The 18,213-nt window shown below is 34.2% G+C and overlaps 1 protein-coding gene and 1 pseudogene across 1 annotated transcript; both read left to right on the top strand.

The window, feature by feature from the left end:
- Positions 1-8,824: 8,824 nt before the first annotated feature.
- On the top strand, positions 8,825-10,584 carry LOC145799913 (cysteine-rich receptor-like protein kinase 8; annotated as a pseudogene).
- Positions 10,585-14,236: 3,652 nt separating this feature from the next.
- LOC114295698 (cysteine-rich receptor-like protein kinase 5) lies at positions 14,237-17,939 on the top strand. The gene is made up of 7 exons (XM_082889563.1): positions 14,237-15,041; positions 16,065-16,181; positions 16,306-16,511; positions 16,594-16,804; positions 16,892-17,129; positions 17,241-17,388; positions 17,486-17,939. The coding sequence occupies exons 1-7, from the start codon at positions 14,237-14,239 to the stop codon at positions 17,819-17,821; spliced, it is 2,061 nt and encodes a 686-aa protein (XP_082745689.1). The 3' UTR covers positions 17,822-17,939.
- The last annotated feature ends 274 nt before the right edge of the window (positions 17,940-18,213 follow it).

Below are 18,213 nucleotides of genomic sequence, written 5' to 3'. Positions count from 1 at the left end.
AAACTCTTTTTTTTTTTTTTTTTTTTTTTTTTTTTTTTTTTTTTTTTTTTTTTTGGGTGAAGCCACTACCCATTTTCAAAACGAATGATAAGTTACCCATTTTGAACGCGTAAAGGATGATTGACTGGCTTGATGATTTCTTCATGATGATCATCATGATGGTGTAAAGTTTATTATTATTTATTTATAATTAAAAAAGTTATTTATTTTAATTTTTTTCTAAAAATAAAATGGAAAGGATGCATGATACGCATAAGTTTGTTTGTTTGTATTTTTTTTTTTAAACAAAATTAGTGAGTTGTTGAGCCCCAAAGCTTGAGGTGGAGGGTTGGTAGATTGCTGAAGGTGCTGGCAAGAGGTGAAAAATTTTAAAACTATTTTCATTGTTTTAACCCCAAAAAAAAAAAATTGTTATTTGTTTCTGGTTTTTTTTTAAAAATTTTTAATTTTTTTTTAATTTTTTTTTTGTCAATAATTAGTTAGTCGTTTGAATGTCATCTCTTTTCTATTAAGATATATATTTATCTTTATTTATTTTAATGTCTATTGATCGTATGCGTTAGTTTTAATCATTTTAACTTTACTAAAAGATAGTGAAAACTCAAAAGGGGTGAGTGTAATTTATTACCTTAACATAAATATTGAGGACCTCCTATTTGAAGTCACCATGGACGGATACATATGCCTCATCTCTCAAACACTTTCCTCATACTCTTATGCTATGTTTGGTTGAGGGATTTGGGGAAGGATTTGGAAAAGGAAAGGGAAAAGGTGTGTGAAACTAGGTGAAATGTAGGCATATTTTATTTACATTTCACCTAACTTTTCTCTTTCCCTTTCCAAATCCCTCCTTAAATCCTTCAACCAAACACAGCGTTAGAGATATGGTCTCTCTTCTCCAATTCTCAGCAACTATTCCATTCATTCTATCATTTCTGCAATTTGTTAGCCCCTCACCAACCTTTCTCATGTGCAAGTGTGACAACCAATTTAATTACACACAAAACAATCATGTGTTTCAAAACAATCTCAACAACATACTCACAAATCTTTCCTCTGAAACCCCCCTAACCAACTTCTACAACTCCACCTTTGGTAAAAATAAAGATGCAGTCTATGCGCTTCGCTTTTGCCCCGCATACATTGCCACACAAGATTGCCTAGCCTGTGTCCAAACTGCTTCATAATTGATCACCCAAAGCTGCCCAAATCAGAAAAAAGCTATTATATACTATGTGGAATGTGTTGTACCATATGCAAACTATTCCTTCTTCTCCACTGAAGATGGAATACCTGAGGTTTATTGGAACAACCATTTTTTACAATCCTGATCTGTTAGATAATGTCTCAATGGGACCACATAATTAAATGTGGTGTTATCATTTATAAGAAGCCTACAATTTAAGTGATTCAATTTAGTTAATAGGCTTAAGGGTATATGTGTTATGGACCTAATGTGTAGATACTAGTTGTATAATTTCTATTTCTATGAAGGGCAGAAATAGAAATTAAAACATATTGGTTAAAGTTGGTTTTCATTCCTTTTGAACTTCCACAACCTTTCAGTTTTGAAAACCAATAAATAGAAATTAAAACCAATAATGGTTAAAGTTGGTTTTCATTCCTTTTGAACTTCCACAATCTTTCAGTTTTGAAAACCAATTACAACCTTTAAAAGGTTATGGTCCCTATTCCTTCCCAAGTGGAAAAACAAGAACACTGCCATTTTTCTTTCTAAATCCTCTCAAGGAGAAACATAAGGCACCAAAGGGGAAAGGATTAGAAGGCAATAACATAATCAATAACAAAGAGTTCATTGATAATCACGCTTCCGTTTAACCGTTCATCAATGGATTCAGGTATGTCATTTTGTCTTGATTTCTTGATAATACACATGGTAAATGATCCAAAGTGTAAAGTTTCATGTTCTGAAATTTATGTTAACAAGTGGTATCAGAGCGGTTATATCATGTGTATTATCAGAATAGATATGCTTTTATTCATCCTATTTAGTTTCCTGGAATCAGATTCTGTTTTTTGTATTTCTGTTTTTTCCTCTGCTGCAAATTCTGTTTTGTTTTCTGGAAATGGAACATAATTCGAATGGGCGGTTCATTTCTCAAATGGATGAACATCATGTATTTATATATATATATAGATATATCTTGCGATTTGATCGGTTTAATTTTGAACATCATAAAAAAAAAGCTATTTGTTTTTTGGACCCGTCAATTCTATTTATATATGTATATATATAATTGGAATTGCTGCAAATTATATAATATATACGGGGTCACAAATTTAGAAATCTTTAAATTTAATGTAATTTCATACAACGTCTACAGAAATTTAATTTTCTAACACTCTCAATATAAGTCAATTCAAACAAGATGTCACAAAAGTGATCTCTCTTGTCTAGATTGTTTTATATGGAATGTTTTGAAGTTCATGTATGTGTATCTCATGCGGGTATTTATCGGTCCAAAGACATGATTAAGACTTGGCAGAATTACACACACATTTTGTGGTGATAAACATGTGCCAATTGTCAAGAAAACCTAATGTGAATAATAAATCCATCAAAAGATAGATTTGTTATTTGACATAACTTATTGTCAATGTTTGATCATTACAACAAGAATACCACTTACAGTTAATATCACTACCCAAAGGCTTGGTATTAATGTTGTGCTAGGTATCTTGAGATGTTGTCATTAAATTAATTTATTTAGAGATTATCTGTTTGGTAACTTAATGTGAACATGAGGTAATTGCAACATTTTTTGAGGATGTTGAGTTTGGGGGGAGAAATCCAGTTAGAGACTACTACTACTTTTGACCAATCACAGGTTCCTATACCTGTCATTGCTCGAGAAGTAATTTCGGATCCTCAACCAGACAATGTTGTTCAAGATAATATAGTTCAAACCCCCATTCAAGATGAGGTAATTGTTCCTGAGGAACAAACTCTACAACCTCAACCTCAAGAATCTGTGCCATTAAGGCGATCCACTAGAGAAAGGAGATTTGCATTTTCAGATGATTATATTGTATATCTCCAGGAACATGAGGTAGAAAATGGAATGTCGAAAGATGATCCAATCAACTTTCGTCAAGTCATGGAAAGTTCCAACTCTCATAAGTGGATAGAAGCCATGAATGAAGAATATAAGTCTATGCAAGACAATAAAGTTTGGGAACTCGTCTCATTACCAGTTGGTGCGAAACCCGTAGGTTGTAAATAGATATTTAAAACCAAAAGGGATTCAAATGGTAATGTGGAGAGGTATAAGGCACGTCTTGTAGCCAAAGGCTTTACTAAAAAAGAAGGAATTGACTTTAAAGAAACTTTCTCTCCAGTTTCTTCGAAAGATTCTTTTAGGACAATTATGGCGCTTGTTGCATATTTTGATCTTGAGTTGTATCCGATGGATGTCAAAACAGCTTTTCTTAATGGTGACATTAAAGAAACAATTTATATGGTGCAGCCAGAAAACTTTGTGTCAGGAGACCCAAAGAATATGGTTTGCAAATTGACTAAATCCATCTATGGACTCAAACAAGCTTCTCGTCAGTGGTACTTCAAATTTCATCAAATTCTCACTTCGTATGGTTTTGAAACTAATGCTGTTGATGAATGTGTGTATCACAAGTTCAGTGGGAGTAAACACATATTTTTGGTTTTATATGTTGATGACATATTGCTTGCCACAAACGATATAAACTTATTGCATGACACCAAGAGATTTCTATCTAAGAATTTTGAAATGAAAGATCTTGGTGATGCTTCCTTTGTATTAGGAATCGAAATACTCCGAGATCGTTCTCGGGGTATTCTGGGATTATCACAAAGGAGTTATATCGAAAAAGTACTCAATAGATTTGGCATGCAAAATTGTAAATCAGGTGAAACCCCGGTTGCTAAGGGAGACAAGTTTAGTCTCAGCCAATGCCCGAAGAACAGTCTTGAAATTCAAGAAATGCAGAAGATTCCTTATGCCTCGGCTGTAGGGAGTCTAATGTATGCCCAAGTATGTACGCGTCCGGATATTGCGTTTATAGTTGGCATGTTAGGCAGATATTTAAGTAATCCTGGCATGGATCATTGGAAAGCAGTCAAGCGTGTTATGCGATATTTACAGAGAACAAAGGAATATATGCTCACATATAGGAGATCAGATAAGTTAGAGGTCATTGGATATTCCGACTCCGATTTTGCTGGATGCCAAGACAGTAGGAAATCCACATCAGGCTATATTTATCTGTTAGCTGGCGGAGCAATTTCTTGGAGGTCTGCAAAGCAGACACTCATAGCTTCATCCACCATGGCTGCAGAATTTGTAGCATGTTATGAGGCATCAAACCAAGGGATATGGCTGCGGAATTTTGTCACTAGGTTGCGTATTTTGGAAGGCACTGCAAGACCACTTAAGTTATATTGTGACAATAAGTCTGCAGTTTTATATTCCAATAACAACAGGAGCTCGACAAAATCAAAGCATATTGATATCAAGTTCGTAGTTGTAAAAGAAAGAGTGCAGAGTGGATAGATTTCCATAGAGCACATTGGGACAAACTCCATGATAGCGGATCCACTTACGAAGGGACTACCACCCAAGGTCTTTCATGAGCACACTGCTCAGATGGGTGTTGTTCTATTTGAGAACATTCTGGTTTAGTGGGAGTTTGTATTTATATTACTGCTTTATGTCAGCCTTGAGTTTTATCTATGTAATTAGATTAATTTCTGCAGAAATGAAATATTCAGTTTATTACGCTCTGTTACGTATTGTGAAGTATTGATCTCAATAAAGTTAAGTAGGACCAGTTGGAAATAGGCACGTATGGATCACATCACATGTAATTTCCATGCAACGCATCCATGATTGATCTATGTCATTTAGCTGTATTAGTATACGTGACCATTGGTGGGTCGAGTTACGATTGATGTAACGAAGACCGCTTTGATCCTATATTAATATAGTTAATGGACAAGATTGTTTGGATACCCTCAAGTTATGATAACAAATTTCTGAGCTCACTAAAGTTAAGCACATTTTTCAGGATACATATGTAGTCCAGTGGGAGATTGTTAGATAATGTCTCAATGGGACCACATAATTAAATGTGGTGTTATCATTTATAAGAAGCCTACAATTTAAGTGATTCAATTTAGTTAATAGGCTTAAGGGTATATGTGTTATGGACCTAATGTGTAGATACTAGTTGTATAATTTCTATTTCTATGAGGGGCAGAAATAGAAATTAAAACATATTGGTTAAAGTTGGTTTTCATTCCTTTTGAACTTCCACAACCTTTCAGTTTTGAAAACCAATAAATAGAAATTAAAACCAATAATGGTTAAAGTTGGTTTTCATTCCTTTTGAACTTCCACAACCTTTCAGTTTTGAAAACCAATTACAACCTTTAAAAGGTTATGGTCCCTATTCCTTCCCAAGTGGAAAAACAAGAACACTGCCATTTTTCTTTCTAAATCCTCTCAAGGAGAAACATAAGGCAACAAAGGGGAAAGGATTAGAAGGCAATAACATAATCAATAACAAAGAGTTCATTGATAATCACGCTTCCGTTTAACCGTTCATCAATGGATTCAGGTATGTCATTTTGTCTTGATTTCTTGATAATACACATGGTAAATGATCCAAAGTGTAAAGTTTCATGTTCTGAAATTTATGTTAACAAGATCAACTTGATCAAGTGATGACAAATACAATGTACGAACTTATTAGTAAGGCTGCTTTTGGTTCTTCAACAACAACAAAATTTGCAACAGGAGAAAGCAAAATCATTAGTTCTTCTTTTCAGAAGTTGTATTGCTTTGCCCAGTGCACTCCTGATATAAATGGAAGAGCATCTAGGGGATGTTTAGAGACTGCACTCAGTTATATTCAGTATAACAGTTTTGGGAATGAGTGGTCACTGATGTATGGGCCTAACTGTCAGAAGAGGTATAGTTTGGAAGCTTTTTATGATGTAGTCTCTCCTCCTTCTCCCTCATTGCCACCTTCTGGTTCCACGGAAAACACAAATATCAACACAACAGCCCCTCCTCCTTCACAGCCATCTTCAGGTAGATTCTTATTAACAAGGTAGTTTATTTATTATTTATTTATTTCTTGGGGGAAATTTTATTTTACCCGCTTATAGTTTGACCCATATATAGATTAATTTCTTTATTATTTGGAAATAACAATATAACCTCTTTATGGTTTGTTGTGGACTGAAGTGCACGGTCAATCATTTCGTCTAAATTAATAGTAAGCGTAAAACATATGCCAAGACATATAAGCGTTATGTGCTCATTTTCAAATGTCAGGGATAAATCATGCGAGTAAAGCAGAAGGGGTTAAAGTAAATTTTGCCTTCCAAAGAATGACGAAAATGTCCATGTTTTGCATAATGTGATTATTTATGTATGAGAATATTTTAGTTTTTTTGTTTAAGTCATTAACAGACCTTACGGTGCACTTTAGTCTCCAAGAAAAGTAGAATTATGTGCTAATTTTCAAATCCAAGGGATTATGTGCACATTGGCCAAATCACAAGGAATATATTGAAATTTGTCTCTTTTTTTTTTAATTTTATTTGCAAAAAAAATAATTTTAATAACTCGAAACAATGAAATACATTGAGATAATATGAGGGGAAAAAAAAATCTTCTAAAACCCAAAAAGCAGCGCGTTCAAGTTGGCAAGATGACAAACACTTTTTTTTATTAGTAAAAATAAATAAATTTATTGATGAATTCAACATGTATTACAAGAGAACAAAACATCAATAATGGGGAGAAAAAGCAGAGAGCATCATAGTAAACCTTCCTAATCTCAATTAGGTTTGTAACAAGAAACAAATTCAATATTATAGCTTAAGCCAAGCGGTTGATGAGGAACCAACAAGAGAGAGGGGTAGAACAAAAACAAAACAAAGAGACATCAAAAACATGCTGCACCAGCAGCAGCCAATACATCACCCAAAAACAAAAACTCTGTTCCTTCTCTGCCCCAACACACACCGCAGAAGCAGAACAGTCTTCCCCAAAGCTCATATTGTGGGAGATCTAATCTAGTGCATGTTATGTACCAGGTCATGCACTGAGAGCCCACATCTAGGATGATTATACTTAGCCCACAATGCAATCCTAACTTTTACCATATCACAAAGTTCGTCCACTGGCGGCTGAGTTCCACTGAAGACACATTTATTCCTACATTTCCAAATGGACCACAATAAAGCCGTACGAATATTTCCAATAATCTTAGAAATTTCATCATGCTGCGGGAAATCTAATCTTGGAAATTTGCATTATTTGCTCACATCATAATCTCTCTTCTCCAATACCTACTTGGCAATATTTCCAAATATGGAATTACCAAATCATGATAATCCTTGTTTTTTTTTTCCTTTTTTTTTTTTACAGAAATCATCATGATTTTTGGGGGTTTACTCTCTTGCTCAAGGGATTCAACTGTTGGCAACTTTTTCTAAAATTTTAAAACGAATCAAAAGTTTTTTTTTTTTTTAGACCGGGAAGAAAATCTTCATTGCAAAAAAAAAATCGAATCAATCTAGTACAGCAGTAGCAAAAGATCTCATAAAGAGATAACAAACTTCCATAGGACGAAGAATCCTAACCTAGAGAAAGAGAAAAAAACCCTCACAAAGGAGGGACATAACCTCCAAACAAGGAGGATTATTACAACAAATAATAAAAAAATAAAAAAGCAAACCAAAAACAACCAGATCCAAGTTGCCAAAAAGCATCCAAAGTTTCATTACACTGCAACCTTCAACTTGAATCTGAAGACCCCACCTCTACTAGTCAAGATGGAACATTGAGGTTGAGGTGGTCTCCTAGAGTGAAACGAACACGTTAAACAGCGTCGGTTTTCGGATTGTTGGAAGATTTGAAAACAGTTCTTAAAGTTTTGGGTGTGAAGGTGAAAGTTTGGGCGAAAGCCAAACATCAGATTTGGAAGATCAGAAAGAAGGAGAGGCAACGCCAACATTAGTGGCTAGAGGCAAATCTGAAGGAGATGAGATAGATTTAGTGAGGGTGGATCTATGGAGGCAGGAAGGTGGTAGATGTGGTGGCGGTGTAGTGGTGGCGGTGTAGTGGTGGCCGCGCCAAAAAGGGTTGGAAGGACAAGCTTCCAATATTATTAAGCAAAAAGATAAAGAAAAGCAGAAAAAGAGGGTGGAAGGAGGAGATAGAGGCCCAGTGGCCAAAACCCCCCTACTCCCAGCAACACACCCATCAGAAGAATCAAAAGTTATTGAGTCATAAGATTTACATCATTTTTTATAATAATTTAATTATTTGAGAACAAGACACTAATAAAGAGGAAAACTAAATCAATGCAATTTAGTAAACCTAATAATTTTAGAATATTTTATATTGAAATAAAATATCACCAATCAACTATTAAAGATTTATGACCAAATTGTTCATATTATTCTTTTACCATTGTCTATGTTGCATATGTGTTATTCTGTGAATGTAGTCCACTGTCAACGACCACAATTGTAGTTTATGATAAAATTTCCCTGTTGTACTTTGTGAAGACAAAGTTTTGAGAAGAAATGGTATTTATTATTGATCCATTGTCTTGAAGACAAAAACACAAATTTAAATATAAGTAACATCAAATTGGCCCAATCTTCGACAATACTAGCTTTATCTCCACAAAAGAGCAATTTCAAATTCAGATTTTTTATTTTTTTCACTATCTTAGTCAGAAAATATTTCTAGTTTTTGTAGGGAAGAAGATAAACACATCTATACTTTTCATCACTACCATTACTATGTCAGCAATTTTGGTGATTCTTGTCATCTTCATTGGCATCTATTTGATAATGAGGAAAATCATGACTTCAAGAGGGGCTATAAAAAGTAAGTAAATTCTTCACAATATATGCTTGTTTTTAGAGCTATCACTATGTTATTTTGGAAATCATTTTCTTGAAGAAAATACTATAGGAGAATTTGACAAACATAGTTGAAGTGTCAACTTATCAAGTTGTTATTTTCTCAACATTGTGACGTATTCCATTACTTTTAGTCCATTTTTTATTTTTTGTAATTTAAATTTTGTTTACTTCCTCTGAAGATCCGGATCCAACTCCATTACCAGAATCCTTGCAATTTGACTTAGGAACAATTAGAGATGCAACGAATAATTTTTCTGAGGCTAATAAGCTTGGAGAAGGTGGATTTGGCCCCGTTTACAAGGTAATTAGATGCATCCTCATGCAGTTATAACAAAATAGAATGATCTTCAAAAACTATGCCGTGAAATGAAATGTTGCATATGACAATGTTTCTTAAAGTATTCTTGCAAAATCATAGGGTGTGCTTCTAAATGGGCTAGAAATAGCTGCGAAGAAGCTCTCTGGAAATTCTAGACAAGGTCAAGAAGAATTCAAGAATGAGGTTTTGTTACTGGCTAGGCTTCGTCACAAGAATTTGGTCTGTCTCTTGGGTTTCTGCTTGGAAGGGAAAGAATTACTTCTCATATATGAGTTCATGCCTAACAAAAGCCTTGATCATTTCATTTCATCTTTGGATTGGAAAAACTGTAACAAAATTATACAAGGCTTTGCTCGAGGACTTCTATATCTTCATGAAGATTCTTAACATCGGATTATTCATCGTGATCTAAAAGCTAGCAACATTTTGTTGGATGCTGAGATGAATCCTAAAATTTCTGATTTTGGCACAGGCAGACTAATGGTATTGGATCAATCCCATTACACAGCAAGTAAAATCATGGGTACCATGTAAGTACAAGTTTCTTTGATGTAGAAAGAATTTATCTTTCCGAGGTACTCGCCACTCTGAACATCTAAAAAATAATAAAAGATATTCTATAAACAAGTTGAACAAACTGATTATATCAGACACAAACATATCTTTTTATCAAAAATGATATTGATGGATGTTAATATGCAGTGGATATATGCCTCCAGAGTATTTTAAGTGTGGTCATTTTTCGGTTAAGTCAGATGTCTTCAGTTTTGGTGTGATACTACTGGAAATTTTGAGCAGTCGGAAGATCTTTTGTTTCCATGATATGGAGAATGGGGAAAACCTTCTAAGCTACGTAAGTATGAATTATTTTATTATTTATTTTTTGGGTGGGAGTAATGATCAGATGAATTCTAATAAAATCTAAAGAATTTTGCTAAATTTCATCTTCACTGAGCTTGAACTCTTGCAGGCATGGAAGAGTTGGAAGAAAAATACAGCTCTAGATATAGTGGATTCAACATTGATGACAGGTTCAAAAAGTGAGATTATGAGATGTTTCTATATTGGTTTATTGTGCGTTCAAGAAAATCCAGCAGACAGACCAACGATGGCTTCAGTTGTTAACATGCTCATTAGCTCCTCTTTCACACTTTCATTGCCTTCACGTCCTGCATATTTTGTGCCTAAAAGCATTGACCCAGGCAATTCGTTGCATGAGTTCAATTCAATGGTGACAAAGTCAGATCAGTCTGAAATTAAATCATCACAAGGGTCAATAAATGAGGATACAATTACTGAGCTTGTTTGTCGATAGCAGTGAAACAAGTTGTAGCTCTATTTGAATGTTTATTTCGAAACAATTTGATGTACTATCTTACCCTTTCTGATGGTTGTTTAGATGTACCATTCCTCTTTTTTTCATTTCCATGAATCTGCTATATACTTTATTGCTATATTTACAATCAATAATATGTTTTCACATTTGTATTTCAATACAAAAATTATTCTAATGTTAGAATAATGGAAAAACCAAGTTGGTACTGATCATCCTGAGGAGATGATAATGTATTATTTGTTTGTTTCGTGTAAAAGTGTGTTGTTTATAGTACCCACATCCATTCTTTGGACTCTCACCAACTAATTTCAAATTTTAGTATAAAATTCTTTGAACCCCCTACTTAATATTAGAATTAACTCCCACCCTCTTAAACCCTAACCACCACTACTATTACCACATCAGGTTAGCCCTTTTTACCACACCAAACCCCTCTACACCCTATCTCTTCTCCCTATGGTATACCAGTTCCACCCCTACCCTTTTTTTTTTCCCATACTCAAGTCCCTCATCACCATTTAGTGCCTCCCCCAACCCCTCTCTACCCTTCATTTCCTTGCCAACACTAGCTGCCATGAGAGAGAGAGAGAGAGAGAGAGAAATCACAAAGCTGGGAGGAAGAAAGGGGTCACGAGGGTAGTGAAAATCTTAAAACCCCGGGATAATGATTTGCAATTAGAATTCAATTTTAGCAATGAATAACAATCCCCAATAACACAAGTAGATTTAATTCAATTAGACGAGAATTGAATTATATCTACAAAACAAATATCGACAAATCAACACAACGATCTAACATGGAAAAAATCACAATAGAAGCACCTTCAATTATGATAAAAATTACGGGTCAAAACCACAAAATAGTCCACTAAGAAGACAAAGGAATTATATATGAGAACCCTCAATTACCTAGCGAATCCACGCTCAAATTGAATCGAACTTGTTGTGCCTCTTCCACTACCATCTTTACCTTGAAATTGTTTTCCAAACGTTAAATCCACAACAACGCCGATGTCCAATCCATGAAGAAGTGCTACTTCAAAATTCACCAAAACTTCATACTCTTCAAGTTTTCCGGAATCCACCGGCAAATATCTCTCTTTTGAATTTGAAGTCCATTGATCACCCTCAATTCATCAAGGAAACAAATATATAAACACTCTCCAATATAGAACACTTCAGCTTCTCTCCTCTATGAGAATTCCAGAAGGACTAAATCCTAAAATCAACTGAGGCATTTTATAACAATTAGGGATGCGAAGACCACTCAAGCGCATGAATGACCACTCAAGCGGTTAGACTATAATAAGATGGTGCTAACGAACTTCCACATGTCACTTTGCTCGAGCACAAGACTTACTCCTCGAGCAGTAAAACACAATTCTTAGTATCTCTGAAATCAAACTGAGGTACTGGATGATCCAAAACAGCGCCCGAGTCCACACATGACCGCTTGAGCAGTCCAACAAGCTTGACAAGCTCAATAACGCCTCTACTCAATAACACCTTTTCTATAGCACAAACTTCTCTACTCAGACAAAAATTAGGTTGGATTCACATCTAAACTCTCACAAACTCACAGATATAAGCGTAACTGCAATTATATTTGAATAAAATTTTTGTCAAATGAGATTACCAATTACAAAAAACAAACATGTAGGGGTCTACAAGAGTAGGGAGAGGGTAGGATTGGGAACAAAAGTTGGGATGGACTAGAGAGAGGTGGCCAAAATTTGATGGTGGTAGGTGTTGGTTGAGGTTGGGGTATGGTTACAATTAATGTTAAGATTATGGTTTGAGATATTAGGACTGTGACCAAATTGGAATTTTATGATAATAAAATTGTAAATTTTATTTTCTTTAAGAGGAATCTAAAGAAGAAATTAGGATGGTAGTAGCAACACTAGAACAAAAACAAAGTACATAGAGTACAAGAACAAAAATGCCCCTCTACAACTAAATAATGTGAAGCCTACAAATGCATTAACAACATTAACATTACCATTGTCCTAAATGATGAAATTGGCATCTCTTTTAGTTGAAGAGAAAGCTTTACAAAGGCATTTAGCATATATAATATGAAATTTCTCAGCAAATGATTTAGGTAAGATAATGACATAAATACGTTTTAGCAGAGAAAGAGACTACTATAATTTTTTGGTAACCGGCTTTCCATGTCGTTAGTGATCTTCTCAATAAACAAAATAAATTGAATTAAAAATAAAATAAATAAATAAATAAACAAACTAAAACAACTTTCACCTTGTTGCCATATTTAATTATGTGATGAATATTTTACTATATTGAGCTTTTGTCAAGAGCAAAACTTCGTTGGCAGCGAGGGGTGCCACTTTGAAAAATAATCTATGCACATATTAGGATAGATTACACTATTGTCCCTCTTATTTGCGAAATTTAATTTTAATTATCTTAATTTTTATTTGAATAGCTTAGTTTCTACACTTTCAATTTTGTTGCAACATAGTCCCTCCATCATGCTGTCAACATTTTGAATGGGAAAAAACCATGAGTAAAACTATAGAGACCAAAGTAAAATTCAATAAGACCTTGAGTAAAAACCTAGAGAGATCAAAATGGAATTCAAAACAAATATTTGTAGTTTTACTCAGTCTTTTTCCATTCACTGGTTGTCCTTAAAGTTTGTTTTGAATTTCACTGTGGACCTTTTAGTTTTATTCATGGTCCTTTACTGTAACGGTAATTGACAGAATTATTATTTTGTAATAAAATTAAAAGTTTATAGTTTAAATTATTTAAATTAAAATTATGTGAACTAAAATAACACTTTACTTAAACTATACAGGAATTAATGATGTAATTTACCCTATATACTAATACAAACAGTTTGAAAGTTGATGGTGTCTTCCTATGACACTACTAGAAAATGACACCCTTGGTTCATTCTTCCAAATAATTATTTAATAAAAAATAAATTAATCATAATTTTGGTTTTGATATCGGGACTTCCATTTATCCTAAACACAGAATTTATTTTCAATAATATGAATTGTTGTTGTTTTTATAATAAATAACTTTGCAATTGGATTAACGTAATTATAAATTCATTCGTAAATCAAAAGATCAATTCATAATTAATTAAATTTTATTTGCGTTGTTTTAGTAGAATTTGGTACTTTTACTTGGAACGATTGTAATTCTTGTAAATCAATTTGACAAAATCACCTCAATATGAGTTATGAGTTTAGGGTTGGTATTTGTTCGAGTTATAATTAATATTGATAAGTTAAATATGAAATTAAGAATTAGTATGGACTTGAGTTGTAATCGAATATCTACATGATTTAATTGACATAAAATTATTGATTGTTAATAAAATTTGTATAAAACAATGTTATAACTGATTGTACGATGCAATTATATAAAATGTGATCCACATCCAATAGGTCAATAAAAAGAGTGGAGGGATCCAATTTAAAATTCTACTTCCGCTCCTTGAGACCACCGAGCCTTATTAAAAAATTTCCCTTAAAAATATATAGGAATCAATTGACTTTGTCCAACCTCAACATCACCATTCCAATCAACTAAATAATGATCATATATCATCACCATCCTCATTTCATCATTGAACAAACACCGAACTACAATAATGTTTCTTCTTCACCACCTTGGACCTAATTTATTACTTCTAATCACAACCACAGGGCTAATGATCAGCTCTGTAACATGTCAACCAAATTACAATTCCCACATCTGTTTAGGCAGTTCTAACAACACATCCAAAACCAAGTTCAAAGCCAACCTCAACACTCTCTTGACCTCTCTGTCCTCCAAATCAGCCCTTCACAGCTTCTACAATGACTCCTTCAATGGCATCTTCAGCCTCTACCTCTGCAGAGGCGATCTCACAATCGATCAATGCCGAAACTGTGTCGTCAATGCTAGCCAAGGAATCAGACAAAGATGCCCATCTGATGAACGAGCAATCATATGGTTCGAGCAGTGCATGTTACGATACTCTGATACCAATTTTTTTGGGTTGGAACAAACGGACATAAAGATTTTTATGTGGAATGTGGAGAATAATACTTCGCCTAACGATCCAGACGTTAGCACGCTTGCTTTGATGTATACGTTGATATCGAAGGCTCCATATACCGAGACCATGTATGGTGCAGATGAGTCAGTTGTGGGTAATGCTTCAGAGTACAGATATGGGTTGGTGCAGTGTAGTAGAGACATAAGTAGTGGTGGTTGTAGCCACTGTTTAGGGCAGCTTATGGATGATATTCAGATGTGTTGCAAAGGGAAGAAAGGGTGGAGGATACTGGCACCTAGTTGTTATCTGAGGTATGAGCAGTACCCTTTTTTTGCACAACAATTGGCACCGCCAGTTTTGGCTCCGCCTGTGTTGTCTCCGGTGACAAATGCACCTCCCGTGACTACTAACAAAGGTGAGTCAGCAGAAATTGTCTAGTCAAAAAATTTTTAGGGGTAAATTGTTTTTGGAAAATATTGGGCTAAGGTGGATCCAAATTGCATATATTGAAAGGAGTTGGTGTTGTAGAATTAGGATAGAAATAGGAGTACCTTTTAAAAAATAGGACATCCATTCATATTAGACCATCTAACTAACTGGGGCTAGCCTAGTTGGCCAGATCTTGTGCATATGTCAATAGTTTAAGTCTTATCACAACTAAGATTTTCTATTTTCTCATACTATGACCTCCGATGTATCAAAAATACAAAAGATATTAGGCCACCTTACCCATCCAAGGTAGTAATAGTATATCATGTTCTACTTTGGGGCTCTAAAGTGTGAAATCAACCTTTTTGATGTGGGAACCTTTCAATTTACGAAAGAATTGATTCAATCTAAAATGATTTATTTTGACTTTTGAACAGGGTATTCTGATTTCTGAATTACAATTCTTTTTTTTTTTTTTTTGGGTCAAAAATAATATGTTATGTCTAGGAATTGTGTTTGGTTTTTGAATTTCTGAAGGAAAATATATATATATATATATATATGGAAAGGAAAAGTGATTAAAATAGAAGTTGATTTTTATTTTTTTTCAAACCTTTTCATTTCCTTTTCTATTCTATCCACAAATTCATATAAAAATTTTAATTCAAACACAATGTAAGTTCTACAACAAATTCGTGTGATTGAAACTTTGGATAGAGTTTTGTAAGTAAAACTTGTTTGGCCAATTGGTTCCGAAAACAACTCAATTTTAACGAAATACCAAAAAGTACATGAAATTGAAAATTATAGATGTTTTCAAACCTTTCATTGTTTTGTTTCCGTAAACACAAAAGTGAAAACATAACGAAAGATGAAGTAAATTAGTCGTCTATTACTGAAAGTCGGTAGACTATGCTCCTCTTTTGCTTCCAGCTTAAAATTTTCTTGATATTTCTTACCAGGTCAGTGTTACATAAATGGAACACTAATCTGAGTACTTATTTGGCAGGAAAGGGTTTAAAGAGAACAACAAAGATTATTCTCATCACTGTACCAATTATAGCTACTGTGGTGGCTCTCTTTGGTTTCTACTTGTACTACACAATTGGCAGAAGAAAGCAAAAAGGTAGACCTAAATCAGCATATCTCTTCACTGATATATCAATTGATACTATCTAGTAACAAATATAAGCTGATTTATGACCGTACTGTCAATACTAATATGTATCTCATTTTTATTTGGTATGCAGTTCAGGAGACAGGCCAAGATATTCTATTAAACATTTTGGAATATCGAAGTAGTAGTAAACGCAATATGGAGGAACTTATGGTTGTTAAGGACCAGGACAACAATGGGGAGATCCATTACTTTGATTTAAATGCCATCCAAATTGCTACAAACAATTTCTCAGATGCAAATAAGCTCGGACAAGGTGGTTTTGGCCCCGTTTATAAGGTAAATGGCATTTATACATATACTATATTTGTGTAATTTTTTTTTTACTTTTCAAGTTAAAAGTTTGAGAAATGCATTCTAGGGCAAGCTTCATGATGGGAAGGAAATAGCAGTTAAAAGGCTATCAAGGAACTCGGGACAAGGACTCGATGAGTTTAAGACTGAAGTTATGTTGATTGTAAAGCTTCAACACAGAAATCTTGTGAAGCTCATAGGTTGTTGCATTGAGGGATATGAAACTCTTCTTGTCTATGAGTACATGGCCAACACTAGTCTTGATGCCTTTCTCTTCAGTTTGTGCTCTCTCTCTCTCTCTCTAAACTCATCACTTCCCTAATTGAAGATTTCAAAATAAAATCAACAACATTTTCTTCTTATAGATGCTACAAAATGTAAGGAACTAGATTGGGCTAAGCGCACAAGTATAGTTCATGGAATAGCAAAGGGACTTCTATATTTGCACGAGGACTCTCGCCTCAAAATCATCCATAGGGACTTAAAAGCAAGCAATATTTTGTTGGATGATGAGATGAACCCAAAGATATCAGACTTTGGTACTGCCAGGGCTTTCTATGGCAAGCAAATCGAAGCAAGCACCAACAGAATTGTAGGCACATAGTAAGTCATTTCATTCTCATTTAATCCTTTTCTTAAAATTAACAAATTAAAAAAAAAAAAAATCTAATAGGGACTAATAAAAGGCATTATTTTGATTTTATTTTCCGATAGTGGATACATGGCACCAGAGTACGCAATGGAGGGAATATTTTCAATAAAGTCTGATGTATACAGTTTCGGAGTCCTAATGTTAGAAGTCATAAGCGGAAGAAAAAACAATGTCAATCTCCCGGCACGTGCCCAAAGCCTTTTACCATATGTATGTAGGACATTTTTTCCTCACTTCTTTCTTGACCTAAAATGGTATGATTCTTTTCTTTCCAATTTTGAACTCAATGTAATATAATGCGAAACAGGCATGGCGACTATGGAATGATGGCAAAGCACAAGAGTTGATAGATAGAAACTTGATCAACAATTGTCCATTAAGAGAGGTTATGAGATGGATTAACATTGCATTGTTGTGTGTTCAAGAAAACCCCGAATACCGGCCCTCGATGTCAAAGGTTGTTCTCATGCTTGGAGGCCAATCAACAGATCTTCCCAAGCCATCAGAACCTCCGTTCCCTGCTGGTAGATACACCATGTCTGATCAATCTTCGTCCAATGTGATAGCTACGATGACAGAGACAGATACAGAGACAAGATCTCTTACATTAGATCATCCCTCAACAAATGCTTCTAGTACTTGAGAAATTGGTTTGATCAAGAATGATCCATTCTGTTAATTTTTCTCCTCAAAATGTAGTTTTCTGAGATGGCGATGAAAATTAGAAAGTGAGAGAAGACAAGAGATGAAGGTAGAGATACTGTAAACAGTGTTGCCAATGATGAAATTTGAATCTCTATTGTAGCAGAACCAGAATCCAAATATGAATGATCAGAGTTGGCTCAAGCCTATTTGAGACTAGGGCGAAAATTTTAGTTAGGACCTTCATAATTTTGTAGAATATAATTTTATTATTTTTATTGGGCATGTTATATTTGTATATTTTCTTGATTAAGAAAATAAAAGAGGTGTAAATATAATAATGAAACCATTTTTGTATTTAATGAAAGATGTTTTACTTTCTTTTTTATTTGA

The sequence above is a fragment of the Camellia sinensis genome, chromosome 9 (assembly GCF_055761805.1).
Source record: "Camellia sinensis isolate YWXY chromosome 9, ASM5576180v1, whole genome shotgun sequence".
NCBI lineage: Eukaryota > Viridiplantae > Streptophyta > Magnoliopsida > Ericales > Theaceae > Camellia > Camellia sinensis.
The sequence above is the reverse complement of the archived record's forward strand: the minus strand, read 5'-3'. Positions and strand labels throughout refer to the sequence as shown.

Bases quoted from the DNA above. Each gene is read 5' to 3' on its own strand.
- LOC114295698 (XM_082889563.1), top strand. From the start codon at position 14,237: ATGTTTCTTCTTCACCACCTTGGACCTAATTTATTACTTCTAATCACA. The intron at 15,042-16,064 runs GTGAGTCAGCAG...CTTATTTGGCAG, and splicing joins TCCCGTGACTACTAACAAAG to GAAAGGGTTTAAAGAGAACA. The intron at 17,130-17,240 runs GTAAGTCATTTC...ATTTTCCGATAG, and splicing joins AACAGAATTGTAGGCACATA to TGGATACATGGCACCAGAGT.